At 39.1% G+C, this 19,405-nt stretch overlaps 1 protein-coding gene across 1 annotated transcript; it reads right to left on the bottom strand.

Moving 5' to 3' along the window:
- Nucleotides 1-1,543: 1,543 nt before the first annotated feature.
- Nucleotides 1,544-19,171, bottom strand: loxl1 (lysyl oxidase-like 1). The gene is made up of 7 exons (XM_072380245.1): nucleotides 17,652-19,171; nucleotides 13,877-13,985; nucleotides 11,585-11,722; nucleotides 5,940-6,096; nucleotides 5,622-5,717; nucleotides 5,194-5,309; nucleotides 1,544-3,260 (listed from the first exon to the last, which is right to left on the bottom strand). The coding sequence occupies exons 1-7, from the start codon at nucleotides 18,742-18,744 to the stop codon at nucleotides 3,254-3,256; spliced, it is 1,716 nt and encodes a 571-aa protein (XP_072236346.1). The 5' UTR covers nucleotides 18,745-19,171; the 3' UTR covers nucleotides 1,544-3,253.
- Between the last annotated feature and the right edge of the window lie 234 nt (nucleotides 19,172-19,405).

The raw sequence follows: 19,405 nt of genomic DNA, 5'->3' as shown, positions 1-19,405 counted from the left end.
GGCCAGTAGGTGGCAATAATGTCTACATGAACGACAAGTTAGCATACAAGAGAAGAACATTCCGAGCATGCCCTTTGAGCTGAAGTTAAAGCTTTAAAACCAAAACAGCAGTTTGTGCAATGTCAAAACAGAAAGAAAGACTATAAAGAAGATGAAAGCCAAGTGAACATCTGACAAATCGGTGTACAGTTGTTATTATTTCTAGAAAATGCTCATTACATATAGTAACAATGGGGATGTGCAAAGTTGGATAGATAGATAGATAGATAGACTGAGAACAGTGTTTTTTAATTTCCATTTCTGACTAAAAACAGCATTTGCAGGTGGATGATAGGAGCAAACGTGTCTTTTCAGTGTTTCTTTGACACTTTCTGTTTTGATACTGCACCCTGATGAACATTTTTGTTGATTAGATCTGCTATATATAAAAACTGATTTGACTTTTGCAACAAGTTTCTACCACAATTATCTGGGTTACTGTGGTTATGAATCTCACAGCGACGACATCGGCAGCACAGAGCATTTGACTACATTCTTATGGTACTTATTTCAGATGTTAAGGAACTTCTTTTCAATTCTTTTGAGATATCCTGTATGTTGAAAAATTATGCTGAAGTGGTACCCAGTGCATGAAATAGTGATGTAAAGACTTGCTAACATACAGACCAAGGCCATGTATGTTTGAAGATGACAGCGAGAGCCCCTTATATGATTTTGAGCTACCATGGAACTGAAGATTTACAGTACAAAATAAAACACCTACATATGATATGCAATAAACTAAATACCTAAGACTAAAACTGCAGAGCATAAGAAACACAACAAGTATTTAAAAACAACAATTTGAAAATTAATTTTGTTGCAATGTTTGTTTAAAATATACATGTTGATATACAAAGACCTGATTATCACCAGAAAAAAAAAAGATTAAAACATCAGTAACCATATTTGTAAATTGCACTAATTATCTCTCTTTAAATTATCATTATTTGTTAGTTGTGGGGTTGCTTTTCCAAACTTTACAGACATGCAAGGTCAACTATTACAAAATGTATATAAAAGATAGAAGCACCTTTCAGTTCTGAAAAATTAAGCCAATGTATTGCAGGCCTTAAACCTGCATTCTACCCAACAGCCAGCAGGGGGAAGCTACTCTCTTTGCAAATAGAAGTCCATAACACATTTTTGAGAAAATGTTCTTACCTCAGATTGGTTCATTACCTTAGTGAACATTTCCCTACTAACCATGGTTTCAATTGCTAGGTTCAAGTTTTTTTCACTGCAGCATTAATTTATTCTGTGGTTTGTGGTACTACAGAGTATGATGGATGAGTGCAGGGTCTGCTGCTTTACCATGCATTATGCGTGTGGCTAAATTGTGATTGAAAATCCATGCCCTTTGGTCAAGTGTAGTTTTGGCATTCTCATTCAGATGCAAAAGCATTTTAATTCCTGTTTCACTCTGGAGAAGCGGGAGCCCACAAATGAATTGGTCACATAACTGTATATCTGTAACGTGTTTTTACAGCGTGAGGCAATGATGCACGTACGTAATCCAGCTTAATTGTCTGCAGTCTTATCTCACTGCTACAATCCTCACCTTTGGCTTTGCTCTTTCTTTACACAGAGTAACTGCTGTTTTACTTTACACCTGACAGAACAGTCCTCACTGCTGCTGCTTAACAATAAAAGTGCTCTTTTGGCAAAACATCATACAAATCACGGGAAATACAAGTTTTGTTTAACACTAAGGTTATGGCTAACTACAATCAGGCATCTGTAAAACAAGACAATGGACATTCTTTTTTTTTTTTAGAGGAGATCAGATTTAAATTTTGCAGATGGTAATGGTTCAGCCACAGTGTGGCACACATTTGAGTGGAGCACAAAGTCAGATTGCTGTAAACAGATCTACCACTGTGTTATACAGTTTTTCTGCAAAAGTATGTTCAAGTAATGCTGCTCATTTCCCCTCAGAACGTGCAGTACTAGCATACAGCAGGTGTAACCAAATCAACCATGACTGAAATCTTACAGATTCTAACTTTTATATATATTTTTTTCTTTTTATGAAATATTAACAAGTAGGTGGCCACAATAAACCACTGATGGGTCTTTTGGAAACTACATTTAACTTAAGTAGAGAGGTAGTAGAGACTGCTGTCTGCCACTCTGCATTTCAACACAAAGTCGGTGCAGTGCTGTTTTCGTACAACAACACATACTGTACTATTTGAATAACTCAGATTATCAAGAAAAACACATAAAATGATTGAATTTCACAAATAAAGTAACAGGAGAAAATGGATAAACAAAGTACAATCAATTAGATCAAAAATAATCTCCATCATCAAAATCATGCATCAATGGAATATTTGTATAAACATTCTTTAAAAGGTATAGATGACCTATGTGCCATCTGACCAGTGTTGGTAGTTGAAGAAGAGACCACTAGATGCTGTAACCATACAGCATACATACTGTGAGTCTTGTTTTCTTGAAAGCACCGTTTTCTGCCAGCTGATCATCCTGTTCCTGTTGTATTGAAATAAGAAGGAAAGAATAGGGACACAATGCAAGCACTGACCGCCTGTCTTTTTTGGGCACTCACAAATTTGATATTGACAAAGGCAAAAGTGACCTGCTGTCTTCCACTTGCTGCTAACAGAACATTAAACAGGACGTACCCAGAGAATCACAGTATCCCAGCCTGACCCGCTGAGGCAGTGAAGAGAGAGGAGGAGAAAAGCAAACTGACACATTGTAGTTCTTCTGAGTCACTGGGCATCTCTGTCTGTCCCCACACAGTACGGGTGAATGCAGGATTTTCTCCCTAATTTTATTTGTTACTTTACAGCTGAACTCAGACTCATCTGTGTGGATATACAGCAAACACCTTTTTGAAAAGTCAGTGGTGCGTACTAGCGTGTAACCAAATCAGACTGGTAGAGCTGGAACATGAGAAATATAAGAGAATAATGTAACATATAATGCAGGGCTGTTGAGTCATCATTGGGATACTGACATGTACTATGCATTATAAAACTACTTTACGTGTGTGCATGTTCACTTTAAACCACCATATTCTAAGTGCCAGTGGAACTCTTGTTAGTTGTGAGTCCAGAATCCCAAAACAGCACAAAAAAATAGAGACAAAAAACATTAACAATGAATAACAACAAATGGATTCCATCCACATTTCAATGAAATAGCGATCAGGGTTACTCTAAGGTGGCAGTCTTCCAGTGCTGGATCAAGACCTGTAAAAGAGGTAGACAAACAACACTTTTGTGAGATCATATTATGATTATTAACAGGTTCATGATTTATTTGTTTGTCTTTAATAGGTTTAAATGTTCTAACGCAGAAAAAAACTGTTATTCTCACACTTGTTTTGATGTACGTTTTATGTAATTTGTACGATTATTAAACTATTACTGTGAAATTAAGAGTTTGACTTTGACTACTTTTAACACTTAGCACAATTTACTTCTCTCATCTTTACTTTTAGTTCAGAAACCTCTCTTCACATTTTATCAGTTTAATAAATTACCTTACATACGTGTAGCAGAAGCTTTTAGCCAAAGTGACAAACAAGAGACTAAGACACTGAGGGCCTTTATGGGTGGATTTGACAGACATTTGTTCAATAAATTGAATTCCGAGGAGCTTGTGACTAAATCTTATAACTCCAACAGATTCTGAAACAGTTAAAAAAAAGGTTGTTTCCACCAAACATCCATCTTGAACAAAGTGCTGCTTGCAGCAGAGCTGAAGTGAAACGGCATGGTTACACTCAGAGGTGAGTTGACCTATAGTTTGATATCATCTGGGCCATTTAAGTAGACCTCTATCATTGTCCTAGTGGAGGAATCGAGTCATTGACAGAAATACATCCAATGTTGCAGTGAGTAAATGCTTGAGACATTCTGAAACTTCTAACTTTATCAGTGGGAGATCACCATACCTGTAAGTATAGCTGAGTTCAGTGCAAACATATGTTAAGCTTATCTGAAAGGTGATTCTTGTTTGATGACTCTTTGACTACAAAATTGGGATTTTATTAGAGCAGAGCGACAGTTTGGAATTGCTTTTAGTCACCGCAAGTTGACACGCAGTCTTCATTAGCTGATTTTCATTCACAGTTTCTGATACATATGGCTATATGAGAAAAGGAAACTGATAAAAGTGTGAATGAGAGCAGCTTTATTGGAAATTTGGTTGCATCACTGTAAACTTGTGCCGTTACAAAAAGACAAACATAAATAAACATGTGGGGGGGGATTATTTTTGACAATGCAGCTTTTGAGTAACAACAATGACTAAGTTTTTTCTATATACTGAAAGGTAACAGTTGAACCTGCTTTAATAATTATGTGAACGCACCTTTAGCTTTAACTAAAATGAGGGTGTCTCGCAACAGACTGGGCTTTCATTTATTGGAAAATTCTACCTCAGTCATTACTACTGCTATCTGCAGAGCTATTTTATTTAATAACAAATATATACAACCTTTATGGCATAAAAAATACTCAGCACAGAAAATATAATTTGACACTATATCTAGAACAGAAAAAAGACATGCATGGGCTAATTTAGAGTGGCAAGGCTCTGAGTAGCTGACTGTGGCATGCTTCTTTTATTTTAATTTAAGTTGTAACTTTTTAGATGAAAAGACCTTTTATGTCCAGCTCTCAAACCACAATGTTCGCTTTGACAAACTTTAAACTTGAACCTCTTTTAAAAAAGCACTTATTTTAAGAGGGTATGATAGTATTTCAAAGTGCAATGATACACTTACTAACAGTCCTATTAGCAAGTTTAAGGCCCTTACATCTCCCTTTGATGGAAAATATCAAAGTTTTAGTAGCTGTTAATCTTTAGGAGAGAATGAGAACGTTAATCATTAAATCATCAAACACTTCAGCTGGGAACCCATTAAGTCCAGTAAGTGCCCCGAAACATCGTGAAGCTCTTTAGATAACTGCATTTAGCCATCACCCTATCATAGGGCAGAGGATGACTCAAAATTAATGACATAAACCTCTCAGTATCTACTTTGCAAAAGCAAGTTTAAAATAAAAAAAAAACATGATGCAGATTCTAACACAACAAATTCAATGAAAAATCTCCCAGTGAATGACAAAGTCAGTTCAGAACTGCGTGACTGAAATAACTATTTGTCGTACTTACTGTGCTATCTTGCAGTTGTTTGTAGTAACAGCACGTCCTGTGTAGTGAACGTTACACCTGACTACATTGTTGGTAAAGTCTGACTCCAGCACCAAGAACTTGGGATTAACCTGGAGCTGGAGATAAAAGAAAGGAGGATAAGTTGCATCTCAGTAGATCTCCACAAACATGCTTAAAAAGTGATCTTTTCGTGTAGCAATCCTGGCCAAATGAAATATGCATGAAAATAGACAACAACGAATGGGAAAGCAGTGGCACTGAGCTTCAGCCAGAAAAACTCCAGTTAGCAAGAAACCTAAAAACATTCTTACATGGATCGATGTGATATGGTGGCCTTTATCCTCTCTCATTCCAATGAAACGTGACCTGGTCCTGTCCACAGACTTTTCATTCCCACACACTAAATCTGAATCTCACTTGACTCTCACCTTTAGTATGTAGTTTCCAGGTTTGATGTCAGTGATGTCGATCCACTGACAGTCAATATCAGCATTGTATGTATCGTAACAGCCTGGGCTCAGACCCTGAAGGAATAGAGGGATGGGAAGATGTTGTAAGGATTACTGATGAGAGTCAGTTGCAATTCTCAAAAAGTGAATATAGGATCATGCAATAAACATAAGCGGTGGTTGAAAAGGAACAAAACTTTTCCAGATGCACTGTATCACAACTGCAGTGTATAGGTATAGGTGTAAGGGCCGTGAAACTCATCATCATTCTCACTCAAATTTTGTTTGCTGTGTTACCTGAGTGTGAGAAGTGCAGGCATAACGCTTCAGGTGACCGAAATCACAAGTGGTGTCCTCCAGACAGAAGCTGGCCTTGTGTCCCTCTGCCACTTTACGGCCAGTGCTGACCTCCAGTAAATCATAATGGCTGAACTCATCCATGCTGTGGTAATGCCTGTCAGAACAAGCACAAACACAGGATGAAGTGACAGTAAAACAATATTTCAGTGGACAATCAAGAGTTTAAGCTAAGTCTAATATGTTCTGCTATATTGGTATTAAAGCAGAGATTATTGCCAGTTTACTAACACTGTTAAGGTGCTATCAAAAAGATTTGTCCCATTTTATACTTGACTTTGAAGAGAAGCATTTGAATCATCTTGTGTATGTTCAGCCTATTGACCTCAGCTGTTAACATTTTTGTCAGTGATGTTGCACCTTAACTGAACACATCATGAATCATCAGTGGATAATGGATTGTAATTAATGGCAATGATAAAGTATTGCTGAGGCAACGAATTAACACCCTAATGATGTATGAATGTTGTTAATTAGATTGTACCATCAGCAAGATCAGAGCTGTTTGTGTGTGTGAGAGAGTTTGCAGGCATGTATGAGTTCACATATCAGTGTGTGAATCTATGAATATGAGGGTATAGCTCAGCATGTTTATGTGCTTGCTTTAGTGTGTGTTTGTGTGTGTTTGCACAGCTGTAGCAGCCTAGGAAAGCCTGGATACACAAAGCCACTGATCAGCCCAACTGAACCGGAATATGAACCACAGAGTGACTCATGGTGAGTGACTCAGTCAATGAGCCGGTCCATTTGAAATCATCTGCAGTGTTAACTGCTGTATGCATTGGTCTTCTCCCAAGTATCAAAGTGACCCCGGGATGCTTTTCACTTTAAAAAGCTTACAAGCCTGCTCATAGTTATGGCGCATGCTGGCAAGTGCATATTTGCACCGATGAAGATGACTACATAATTCCAAGGTGGTGAGGAAAGGTTTATTTTTGGCCATCATTTTCTATGCATCTATGGGGTAGGGTAACCCTAACCTGCAGCAGAGGCACCAGCGGAGTTAATAGAACAAGCAAACAGGAAATCAATATTTTTGTTTCTGTTTCCATATTCACTGCTACTTGTTTCCTGTGCTTATGTACAGAATTCTGTTCCACAGTACCAGGTGAGAAGAAAGTGAAGGATAGCAATCAGTTGTAGGCTAAATAATGCATCTATGTACTCCCTCCTCAGGGTGGAGCTTAGAGAAAAATGCTAAATCCAATATTGATGAAATGTGACAGTATTTGATGATGAGACTTTAAATATTAGTGAAATTTAAGATACTAGGACATTTGTAATATAAAGTGATGATGATAGTGTTTAACATAAAGTATCTATAAATAAGTAATTTTTCTAGATGACGAATGACTATTGCTATGTATTCATTTGGAACCTAATGTTTAATAGGCAGGCTTTTCTCACCACAAAAAGGCACTACATTTATTCTATAAAACTTTAAGTTTACATACGTTATTCAGTTTTTACATTATTCACCATATTTTACTCTTTATGGGTGTTTAATTTATACATAATTTGACATTTACTCTGAAATCCCGATAAGCAAAATGATAATATGATTTGATGGATAATTCCATCATGTCTCTAGTGTCTGGGATTTGCCCATAAGATTGATCTCTCACCTAAAAAGAAAAGAACAAACCGTTACATCTGGATGCAATGAGGCAACAAAATGAAGTTAAACATTTTAGGACTGTAGCACATCTGACAGTTGTAACAGTAATGACTTTTCCCATCATTTCTAAACTCTTTAATTGTTTTGCACTGTATACCTAAGTGTTGACTTTAGCTGTAACGGGTGAGGTAAGCACTGGATCATTTACAGTCACACTAACTCAGACTGTGAAAATATTGCTTCTTTGCCTTACTTTATGACCCATGCTTCAACATAGCAACAGCTTTTACTGGAACAGTTATTAAAAGATTGATGGATGACTTGGAAGAGAAAGTGGGTACTTTCCACTGACGGATCAAGTGACCATTGAAGGACTCATTTGTTCCATATGAGAGGCAACCAATTAGGAACCCGTTTCAGGTAGAAACTTGTCTGACGTTATCTGAGGCTAAACAATTTCTTTGCTGTAACTCTAGGCATCTGTGTGACTAATTTCTTGTCCTTGATGATATATAAATATTCATGACTGCTTCCGTTTACAAGATTATTTTCTGAAGGTTACATGGTTACAAGTTTCTGTAGCTGGGAGCTTAGAAGGCTAGAATACAGTCTATGCTTGTGTTTCTGAAACTAAAATTTATTTCAGTGGCAGTCTTGAGATGATTATCAACATATGTGTATATGTGTGTGTGTGTTGGTGAAAAAAAAGAAAGAACGAAGAAAGCATGAACTGAATGACAAGATGCCTGGAAGGGTCCCCTGCTTCCTTCGAAATCTGGATCTCCTCGCTGACTATGTCAGCTAGAGAGAATGTAGTGTTGGAAGTCTTGTAAACGTAATGTACAAAACATTCCAATCCGTCTTCATAACTATGAGTCATTTTCCACTTGTGTTCTAACAAACAACACTTTGAGAGTTTCTCTGATCACATAAAACAAAAGCATCCACAGTAAGTTCTTTGAGAAATGTTTCGCAGTGGTCTGACATTCGCCTTTAAGAATGTGCAACCATGATATATGCCCACGCACCTGTACAAACAGCATGACCACATAAGTCATGAAGTTGAGTAAAGTTGTAAACATGTGGAAATTAGATAAATGAAGCTCAAATTGAAGAACTCTTACAATATGTAAAGAATAACACGACCCATGCTTCTCACACTGTCTCTTATGAAGTAGAAATTCTATGTGGAATTATCTGTCCTCATTTGTGTGAAAAAAACATATAGAATTCCAATGTTTCACAGCCCACGATTCCCAGGACGATACCGCTCCCTTTGCTTGTTTTCATACTCAAGTGGGAAAGATGGAAATGAATGTAATGAAAAGCAAAACTGTCAAGTACAGTGCTTTTTTTTTTACAAAAATGTAGGGTAGGGAAATTTATTGTGAGAATCTGGGATGAAGAGATTGCTTTATAACCAAAAAGTCAGTCCCAATAACCCACATGCATGCCATCATACTGTAGCAGCTGTGTGTCTGGTGTCACAAATTGATGGGAAAAATGGATTGATTTGTCATTCTGATCACATAGCAGATGGAATGATTGCCTTGGCATTCTGCCTCCTGGGAACCACTGTGTAAATGTAGACTGATGTCAGGCAGCAACAACACTGGCAATCTCCTAATGGCCAGTCGACATTCCTCCAAGATGAGAAAAGCAAAGGAGAGCTTGGGTCTCACATCAGACGGTAGGCTTGTTGGAAGTAAAATAAAATTCGGGCTAGACTGGATATATGGTCATAAAACAATTAAGATACTACCAGAATCTGCTCATCATATGTTCCCTGCAATATTTAATTGCAAAATCAACTAAAATATGTGCACATAGAAAGACTCAATCAGCAAACTGTTTGCAGAACGCACCATAACCTCATAGGTACTGGCCATTCGTTTCTTTCCTTTTTTAAATTCAATGTAGAAAATTGAAGGTTGGCTCTTAATAGAATCCACAGGTTTGGCTGGTTTCCCCTGCGGCTAGAAAACTGAAATATTTGTATGCTTTTGTGGTCAGTTCAGGGCATACAGCATAGAGCAGTGTGGCTATGACTTGTTATGAGAAACCTATGGTGTCTGAGGCAGTTCACACAGTTTGAAGTAGTTCTATAAGCAAACTTTTTCTACCGCTTGTTTTGATATCAAACGTGCTTTATTCCTCCAACTGAAACAATCATATCAGTATTTTCTTCATCAGAGTGGACACCTTTCTCAAATCTTTTGCTTAACAAGGAAGGATGGGGGATGGATAGAGAAGCTAAGCAAGATGCTTTAAAACATGGGTGAGATTGAGTCCAACATTTGTTCTGTCAATAAACGAAGCAGCACTTTACTTCAACCAAATTATTCTCCCTGGCCGGGTGTGGGGAATAACATTACTCAGTTATGGTTAGAAGAAAATTTAATTAGTTCGTAAATACATTCTTTACAACTCGACTGTACAGTGATAAATGCCTCTCATGACCACTTGAGTTTTCATATTCTTTTAACATAATTATTGGCTGTGTCTGCCAGCATAAAAGAAAAAGGCCACATGGACACATAAAGACCAAACCATGGCATACATTCTTGGACAGGTCCTTGAACACACACTTTTGGTCGATGTATTAAATGACAACATGCAAGTGCATACAATAAGCTACCATAGCTATGCAGCCTTTCTTCTCAAAGCGTAAAGTGCTCTGCACCTGCTTAACACATTCGAACTTACGGGATTATCAATCAAAATATGTTTACTTTAAAGGACAAACAACTTCTCTTACAACTGTGATAAGAAAAACCTGTATCATTTGATCTGCACACATAACTCAATAGCACGTCCGTAACATCTGCAGCTGGCAGGGAGACACTGAGTGGACAAGGATAGTCTAAATAATGATGCAGCTTTAAGAAGAAGAAAAAAAGCAAAATAAATCAAACACTTTGAACACTGTCAACCTGTCGAGCACGTCCAATTTTAGGAACTAACTGTTGGCAACACTGATGAGGTGAGGATATTATTCAAAGAAAAAAACAACTGTGTGCAAAAAAAAAATCCTGAATGAGTGTTTTTTGTATTTTTCCATATGTGGTACTTATGAGTAGTTTATGTCTTACCTGAGTGTCCTAATCGTTTTATTACATGTCATGGAATGCACAAGTCTGCTAGAATGCCAAATAGCAAAGAGTAAAAGTGAGTGAAAGCCTGAAAAAAACACTCACTATCTTTCTAATCTTTGCAAAAGTAATACCAGGGAGTAAGCTTTGAAACATGTCTGGAACAGCTTCTGAGAGACTCAGCTGATGTGCAGCAGATGAAAATCAGAAGCCACCGTGCGCAGAAAGATATAGAGCAAAAAGGATGCTCTTCAGCTGAGAAAGTAGTGTTAGGGTTAAGAACCGTTTGATACAAAGCGACACTGTGTAGAAATCACTATATATAGTGTTAGCTCTGACTGTGATGACGTTTTTTAAAATTTTTACTTGTTTTATATGGAGAAAATATACCCTTCTGTGGCCCATTTCTGAGCTTGGCTCCCCTGTCAAAACTCCTTTATTATTTTCCAAACTGAGAGCGCTCTGACCACTGTTTGTTGCAAGTGAAACACTGACCGCTCATAAGAACTTGAAACAACCCTTGTTTAAAAAAAAGGTAACCCTGAAACATCCTTTCAAGTGCCCACTGGTATAAAGGGAGATGTTTGATTGCAGATACAAATCATCAACCATGGTTCAGTTCTGTAATCAAGTATCTGTCACAGTGTAAAAATTCACATTCATTTGCATTCAGTCAAAAAAGGGAAATCTTACAAAAAAGACTTAAAAGATCTGTCCATTTTGTAACTTTTCAATAACTTTGATTTAATAGCAGATTATACAAAGCACAGCTTTAAAAAAAGATTAATGGAAGTGTTTGCTATGAAGGAAATACAGCAAATACATAGCTGAGTGGATGAAGTCTGATATGCATTTTATATGTATGAAAGACTTACTGATGACAGCTGTGCCATTCCCAGGTATGACGTGGTCTGTTAGGCATGAAGTCTGCTGTGCCCCGATTCTTCACTCTTTGTGGGAATCGTAGCAGGACCCTTACATCATAGTCACTAGCGTCAGCACTGTAGGCAGAGCTGAATGATGGACACATGCAAGGAGACAAAAAAAGAAGATGAGGGAACATGTCCAACTGGCTGCTAAAAGAATGTCGGCACGTCTGTTTCTCATAAGTAAGACAAAGGGGGGGGAAACAAGAGCCGGACTGGAAAGCTGCAAGGCAGAAGTATATCTGCTAAATAATTCATTCTACAGATTACAGCCATCTCTCCAAACACACTGTTTCAACATGGGGGAGAGAGAACAGAGGTACAGACTCTGTTGCACGATTCACTTTTTTTGTGAGAAAAAGGAGGCATAACCCCAAGTTCACAACGGCTGAACATCTAAGCCATTCATCTTGTGACTGTTGTTGACATTGGAGTGTATAGCAAATTACAACAGGCCATCTGTGGGTGATTGCTGCAAACACAGGCAGGATATGAAAGGCCTTTGAGGGATGGGTGAACTCTTGATGGGAAGAGGGCAAATAGAGCAGCCACAGCAACAACACACTTCCATCATTTGAGTGGTGTCCTTAGTGCAAAGACAGTCAAAGGACCCAGGCCAGGGGCTCAGAAGAGGCTCTCCACCAACAGAGAGACATTAAACTAAGAACAGCCTGTATGCCTGAAAGTGACCAGCATTTATAGTTTACTATAGCTGTGTTGTTGGCCAACTTTTCTCATTATTTCTTTTAGAAAATATTAAAAAGAATGAACATTAATGATAAACATTTTAACAGAGGATAAGTATTGTGAATGCTGCCTATTGCTGCCTCTCAGAAATTGTTATTATCTGTTTATTTTGTTGCTAATGTGTGCTAGAAAGAGGCAGCCCAACTACCCACTACAGAAAACATAATAACAACGTTGATCCACAGCAGAAAGCCTTTTAGTTTCACAGAAAAGGCTGAAAACATTAGACAATGACAATGTTAGCCAGCCTCTATCGCTTTGTGTAAAAATCAACATGAAATCATGTGATGTTCCATGATCACGTTCCCATGCATAATCTTTGCTACATCCACCTCTCACTACATCAGAATGTACACTTATAATACTGTTGAATTGGAAGCTGATAAGAGCTGGGAGGGCTGGAGGATGGTCTTAATTCACTGACTCCCATGCCAGACACCTTGAGTATGAGACCAATTTGACTCATTTTCCACAGTGCCTTCCCATTTTGACTTCACTCTCACTTACAAAGCCTTACAGTTAGGAATTAAAAACACATGGTTAGAGGTAGAACTTACATAGTTAGAATACCTCATTGGGCTTTGATATAACAATAAAAAAGTATCCGTGTTTAAGGCTTGCATGGGGGGGCTGTTTTGGCCTTGATGAAGTAGTGCAAGCAGTAAAAATGGGCAGGGCAGAGGGAGAGGACATTCAGCAAAGAGACAAACCAAGACTCTAATCGGATACATGAATCCTGAAAAATTTTCAATTAGCATCCATAGACCTCTGCAGATGTCCCTGAACACATGTTGTAGCAATACAGAATTGTAAAAATTTGTTCTTGTACATCTTCAGCTTTTGTCTTGCCTTTTAGTAAAACTATGAATAAAAGAAAAAATATCAGATTGTTCGAGCTAAACATCTGCACCTCCATTGGTGGAACTAAACATGATGAACACAATCAGAGTTTGTGTCCCTTCTGACCCATACTTTTTACACTACCACTTGCTCAACTTTTGCTTTCATTCTTTGTTGACTTCAGTTTTCAGCCGCTGTTTGTCTAAGAAATGTATTACCTATGCAATTAGATTGAGGCATTAAAAATTCATTAGTTAGGTTTGAGATTAATCAGGACAGTATATCTAAATAGGGAAAGGAAGGTTGCTACAGATGCCAGAAAATACATGCCTATCTTGTAGTTATTATTCTGAAAAGGTATATTGTAGCCCAAACTTGTGTTTTCTTAAACCAACAGCTTTTGGTTCCCTAAGCCTAACCAAAGGAACTGGAAGCAACAAAAAGCATATACATAACAGCTCAATATCGGGGATCTCAATTCTAGGTCTCCAACAAGATAGAGTCACTATCATTGTCATTAGAAAATATGGCTAACAGACACCCACTGCATTAAATTTGAGGTAAAGGACTTCTGATCATATCACAAACTGACATATCAAAGAAAAACATGGAAGAATGAACAAATAAGTAAAGGACATGCAGACTTGGGTTTACCTTGAAAGGCATTTTTCCTCAGCAGCACAGCGAAGGGAGTACATGTGGACTCTCTGGACATATGTAGAAGCCTGGACATAGTTTGGATCAGGAACCAGGTCGGGCAAACCTGAAAGGATGGATAGATTGCTTAACCGACACTGTAATTCAGCCACTCGTCTACTTTTGTACTACTTTGCTTATTGATCCGCTCTTGGTGTTAAAAAGATGAGAGTAAATTAATCTGAAAATATTGTCAGAATTTCAAAATGAGGAAATACACATATAAGCACTGTTGCTATGATTTCAGGTACATCCAAAGTGATCCAAAGGTCAGCACTGTTGGTTTGCTTGTTCACAGATTTGTCATAATCTTCTGTGATCTCTGAAATATGCTGGTGCTGATGGAGTATATGATGAGCAAAAACTGAGCATCAGAACCTGCAGTTCAGGACTGGGTCACACTGGAGAGACCACTGACCACTAATTACATTGCATTCCAGATTATTATCATTGTTCTCTAATGAGGCATTTTTGCTTCATTGCTTGTTCAGACAGGAGGGGAGTCGAGTGAATGAGCACAAGGGTTATATTTAGACCCCTGCCCCCCTTCCCTAAAAAAAGATAAAAGATCATCATAACATGATGCTGTTATGTAACTTTTAACAGAATCAACTGTCTTGGCATATCTGCTGAGGACAAAGTTAAAATTGGACATTTCTGACATTATCACAGATTGGCTTGCTGCAATTTAGGCCCTATTTCTAGTAATTTATCATTTCTGGAAATAAGTGAAAGAGTTAAGTTTTTGTTTTTTAAAAGCAGGCCCCATCAGAGGGAATTTCTGCATGTCTCTAACATTCGCAGAAAAGGCCATGCCTTCTCTCCGTTTAGCTCACAAAGGCCAGACACAGTTATATGTGAACCTGTGCAAACAATCTGGCCTGTGAAACTGGATATTTAAAATCACTAACATGAAGCACAACTTTTCAGTTCAGTTACATTATGCATATAAAGAAGAACAGCTCCGACAAAATTAAATATGTTGTTTTTCTAACTATTATGAAGCCACTTAGTTTGTTTTACTTTTTTTTATGAAAACCACATAGGAAACTTCCTATTATATATTTGGTCAGAATCTCACACCCAGGTGGGTCTTCCTTCCCCACAAGTTTAAATATGGGCTTTCCCTTTGAGGGCACTGTGTAAACATCCAATCTGACATCTCTATCTGAGGTAGACAGGGGAAGGTTTCTTGGAACAGACCATGTAAACACCGTAAACCAGTGTGAAACACAGAGGTTTCCTATCATCATTATCAACTCTATTTTTTTCCCCTTTTGATCCTTGGACGGCTTTGTTCTCAGTCCTCTAATCTTTTGAAATGTGAAAGTGGGTTTCTTTCTAAGGGATAAACTGTATTGAGAAGCCAAAGCTGGTCGGCTCTCAGTGGCATGTGACAAAGCCACACATTACACTCTAAGTGGGGCATGTAGAAAAAAAACTGAATCTTGCCAGGCTCTTTTGTATCATCTGGCATAATAAAAGACACAAGGGTTTCCTTTCCAGAAACACTTGTTTTAGCTTTAGAACGTTAGCTGGAGACAGATTAGAATGCTTAAAATTTAGTGAGCTTAAGCAGTGCTTAAAAATCAAGTAGACAGATAAAATTTTTCATTAACAGCTTCCCCTTTCAGTTCACATTCTCTTGCAATGAATGTTATGACCACTTTTGGTGGTCAGTTGGTGTATTACAGATTCGTCAGCTATGGTTGGTAAAACATCTCCTTAAATGTTAATTTGTGGGAATACTGATGAAATAAGTGTATTGGTTAAAGAATTGCATTGTAACTGTTCTAATTTATGACTGTGGTTTTGTAAGAAAAACTGATAATAGTGAGATGAAATGAAAAAGTTCTACTATGGACGCAGACGGCACAATGGGAAGACGTTTTAGGCCAATTTTAGAAATACATTTTAGGGGCCTCACACAGTAGTATTTTGAGCAGTTTGAGTGCTGTCTTACTCTACACACTGCTATCACCACTTTCCCTCAGTAGTACTTTATAAAAGATGGACTGTGACGCCACCCACCGTTTAGTGGACAACTGCTTTGAGGCCTCAATTTAGTCATTTTGCTGTCACAATTTCTGCTTTTTGGAAGCCATTATGATATTATAGAGGAGAATCTGACTGAGAATGAGAGGAAACCATGTATTCACCTGTCACTCAAGGCAACCATGCCCCTTATAATGATTCAGAAATTTAAGCTTTGCGGCAGTCTAAAAAGGTGGGTCTTGAAGACTTGTATTTTTTCTTGTAAATCCATTCGTACCCTGATTTAAGAGGGCTACATTTTATTGAATGCACTTATATTATCGAACAAGCCATCTGGTCATTGAAATAGACTTTTTTTTTAAGTAATAGTTTGGATTTGTTTGCTGCCCGTGATACTACACAACATTACATTTAAAAATAGAAGGAAAAATACAAATGACTCAATATCACCAATGTAATAAAATATGTCTCCCTCTCCACAGCTCTTAATGGTATAATCTATATAACTGTGATTACAGAGAGCACTAAGGCATCTGCATACATGTTAACTCTCTGTACTGCATGGTTGGAATGACTCTTGGCTCAAATGTGTAATGAATCATGCTTGGAAAGCACACAGTGCACTGCAGAGGCTGCTGTACAGTAAAGGCAGGTTATAATGTAAAGCGAAATGACAAACCTGCATAAAAGAGTGAGAACCTTGTTAGAAGTCTCAATCTTATTTTTTAATCTGTAATCTTTTCTATTTTTACTAATCTCAATAGAAACCTCTTGATTTCTGGCACAGTAATAGAATTTAAAATAAAGGTGACTGGTTGCTAATAGGTTAAAAGAAATGGTCTGCTATGTCAAATAAACATTTTAAGTTAGAGCGCTGCATGCTTTCACACTCCACATTCTTCCCTCAAGTACTCTGACTAAATATTTATTTGATTTCCTGTAGCTGAAGCAATGGACCCCATGTGTTACAGGGACTTTCCATGCTCTCCCTCCCCCTCAGGGAGCGGTAAAGTGCTGTATCAACCGCCCTTGTTCCCCACCTCTCCTGCCTAGGAGTTAGCCACCAGCACTGTTTGACACCAGCCTCCAATGAGGTCACTGCCACCATTACCAAACTCCACACGCCTCATGAACCAGTCGTTTTTTCTTGTAGCGCTGCACTCCCCCCACAAAAACACAGTGGTGCTTGTGTCTACTCTCTGCACATTGGCAGGGTTTGCTAGACACCTGGTTCCAATAACCATACTAGTGGGAGAAGATGAACCTTGCATCCTCTTTGCTTAGTTTGTAATCAAAAAATAAAGCTGAATTGTGAACAGCTGTTTCATTCGGATTACTTCATATTTCAGACAAAATGGAAGAAAGAATGTCAGAAAACTTGACAGTGCACTGGAAAGGGTATTGTGGGAATTCTACTCCCCTAATGGTTTTACATATTTCAAATTCATATGTGCGCCAGTAACAGAAATCAGATGGCAAGCTTTTCTTTTCTTTCTTATTTTGCCATGGAAACAGAAATTTCTTGAGTCCACATTTTCACAAAAATGTAAGACGTTTTAATTACTTGAGGATTTTCTTGAAAACCAAATACATCAGACGAAATCTGTATCTAATGCCACTCCACTCCATGTGTCACAGCCTCTTCTGTTACTATTATCAAGACTTGGCCAAATGTCCAAAACTATTTAATTGAAACAATGGGTTTGTTCATAAACAACCAAAATAAACCATACTGTACCTCTTTGTTGTCGTCGGTACACACTTCCGACATTCGTACTGGGATTCTCAAGGGCAGAGTTTGGAGAACTTCTGGCTTGAGGAATTGGCTGAATAAACGGGTGCTGGGGTCTTCCAAATGGAGGGAACTGCTCATACTGGGGACTCCTGATTTGTGGTTGACCAGCAGCTCCTAGTCTGTCCACTACAACAGGAAGGGCCTGGTTGGCATCAGGGGCAGGTACAGCAGGAACAGATTCCTCATTGTAGAGGCTGTGGGTGTATCTGCGGTCCAGACTATCTGTAAATGGTGGCTGGGCAGCATGTGGAGGTGCTCCAGGGTTGGGTGCATAGCCATAAGACTGATAATAATAGTAGCCATTTTCAGCAAAGTCAGATGGAGAGCCTGGGAGCACTTGGCCCGGACCTACTCCATGTCCACCTCCAGTATACCCCTGTCCAGTCCCATACCCTCCACCGCCGTACGCTCCACCTCCGACTGGCTGAAAGGGTGGTTCGAAGCTCCTGACCTGTCCTTCTGCAAAACTCGGGTCAAAAGGTTGGAAAGGGGGTTGCTGCGGAAATGGGTATTGTTGGTAAGTTGGTATGTTATATGAAGATGAGGAAAAGGATGAAGTTGACGATGATGCTGATGAAGAGCCCGTTGATGGACGTAGACGACTACTTGAGGATCCCTGGAACCGGCTAGTACCTGTGCTGCTTGTGCCCTGTCTCCAGTTATCAGGCACTTGCCCAAACCCGAAAGGATGCCTGGCCTGCCCGCGGACAGTCTCAGAATATCCCCTCGATGGAGCCTGTCTGCGGACATTTCCTCCCTGAGGTCTGCGTGGAGAGCGTGGACGAGCATCTGCCAAAACCACCCTGGGACCTCTTTCCTGGGTCCCACTCCCAGCAGGAACATATTCAGCTCCGCTATTCATCAGGCTAAACACCTGACCATTGTTTTCCCACTGTATCACCTGACCCCAAGGGTTGGCAGAGCTGTCCTGTCCCTGACCCTGACTCTGGCTCTGCTCCTGGGTTTGTGTAGCAACCTGAGCCTCCCCTAAGCCCAGCAGGAGAAATACCACACTTGCCACAACAATGCACAGCATACTGGCTCCAAAGATGCAGCAGATCACCCCAAGGAGAAAAAAGAATTCCACCAACAGCTCAAACTCAAACCACCTGTAGTTCTGTTAATAAAACATGTGTATCCTCCTCCCGCAGGTACAGCTTTGGTGCATGTGTTGAGACAGATGCAGGGTTGCAAAGTAAACCTGTGGTTGAGTGTATCTGCGGCTCTTCACTGACAGCAGTCAAGAAGCTTGAATGTTCGTTCGGGAGCAGTCACACCCTGGAGAATGGATGTGGTCTTCACAGGACCCACTGGTGGTGTAACCGTCTGCTGGTGCTATGAGAATGTGTCCTGACTTCTTGTCGGTCTGCTGGTTCGCCTGTCAGTAGACTAAGCATTGCTCTCTGCCCTCTGGAAAGAAGTGCCTGTGCACTGCACAACTGCAATTCTCTATTTCCCTGATTGCTTACAATGGGCTGTGAAAAAATCTCAAACTTTTTTTCTTTTTGTAAGGAGAGTCCCCACATGGCCCTAGTGCTAGTGATGTTTCCTGGCCTGCTGCAGCCAAAGCTCAATGAGGTTTCCAGAGTCAACATTACCATTTGCAAAGGCATTCAGACACACATATACAATATTTGGATACAACACATCTCACTTTCAATGACTTTTCTCTGCTTGTGCCACACAGGGACAAAGTG

This window comes from Leuresthes tenuis, unplaced genomic scaffold, assembly GCF_036924035.1.
Source record: "Leuresthes tenuis unplaced genomic scaffold, fLeuTen1.0.hap1 SCAF_2, whole genome shotgun sequence".
Classification (NCBI taxonomy): Eukaryota; Metazoa; Chordata; class Actinopteri; order Atheriniformes; family Atherinopsidae; genus Leuresthes; species Leuresthes tenuis.
The sequence above is the reverse complement of the archived record's forward strand: the minus strand, read 5'-3'. Positions and strand labels throughout refer to the sequence as shown.

Coding starts and splice junctions, on each gene's coding strand:
- loxl1 (XM_072380245.1), bottom strand. CDS start 18,744: ATGCTGTGCATTGTTGTGGCAAGTGTGGTATTTCTCCTGCTGGGCTTA. Junction 13,986..17,651: donor GTACCGACGACAACAAAGAG/GTACAGTATGGT, acceptor CCATCCTTTCAG/GTTTGCCCGACCTGGTTCCT. Junction 5,310..5,621: donor CTGGAAACTACATACTAAAG/GTGAGAGTCAAG, acceptor TTTTATCTCCAG/CTCCAGGTTAATCCCAAGTT.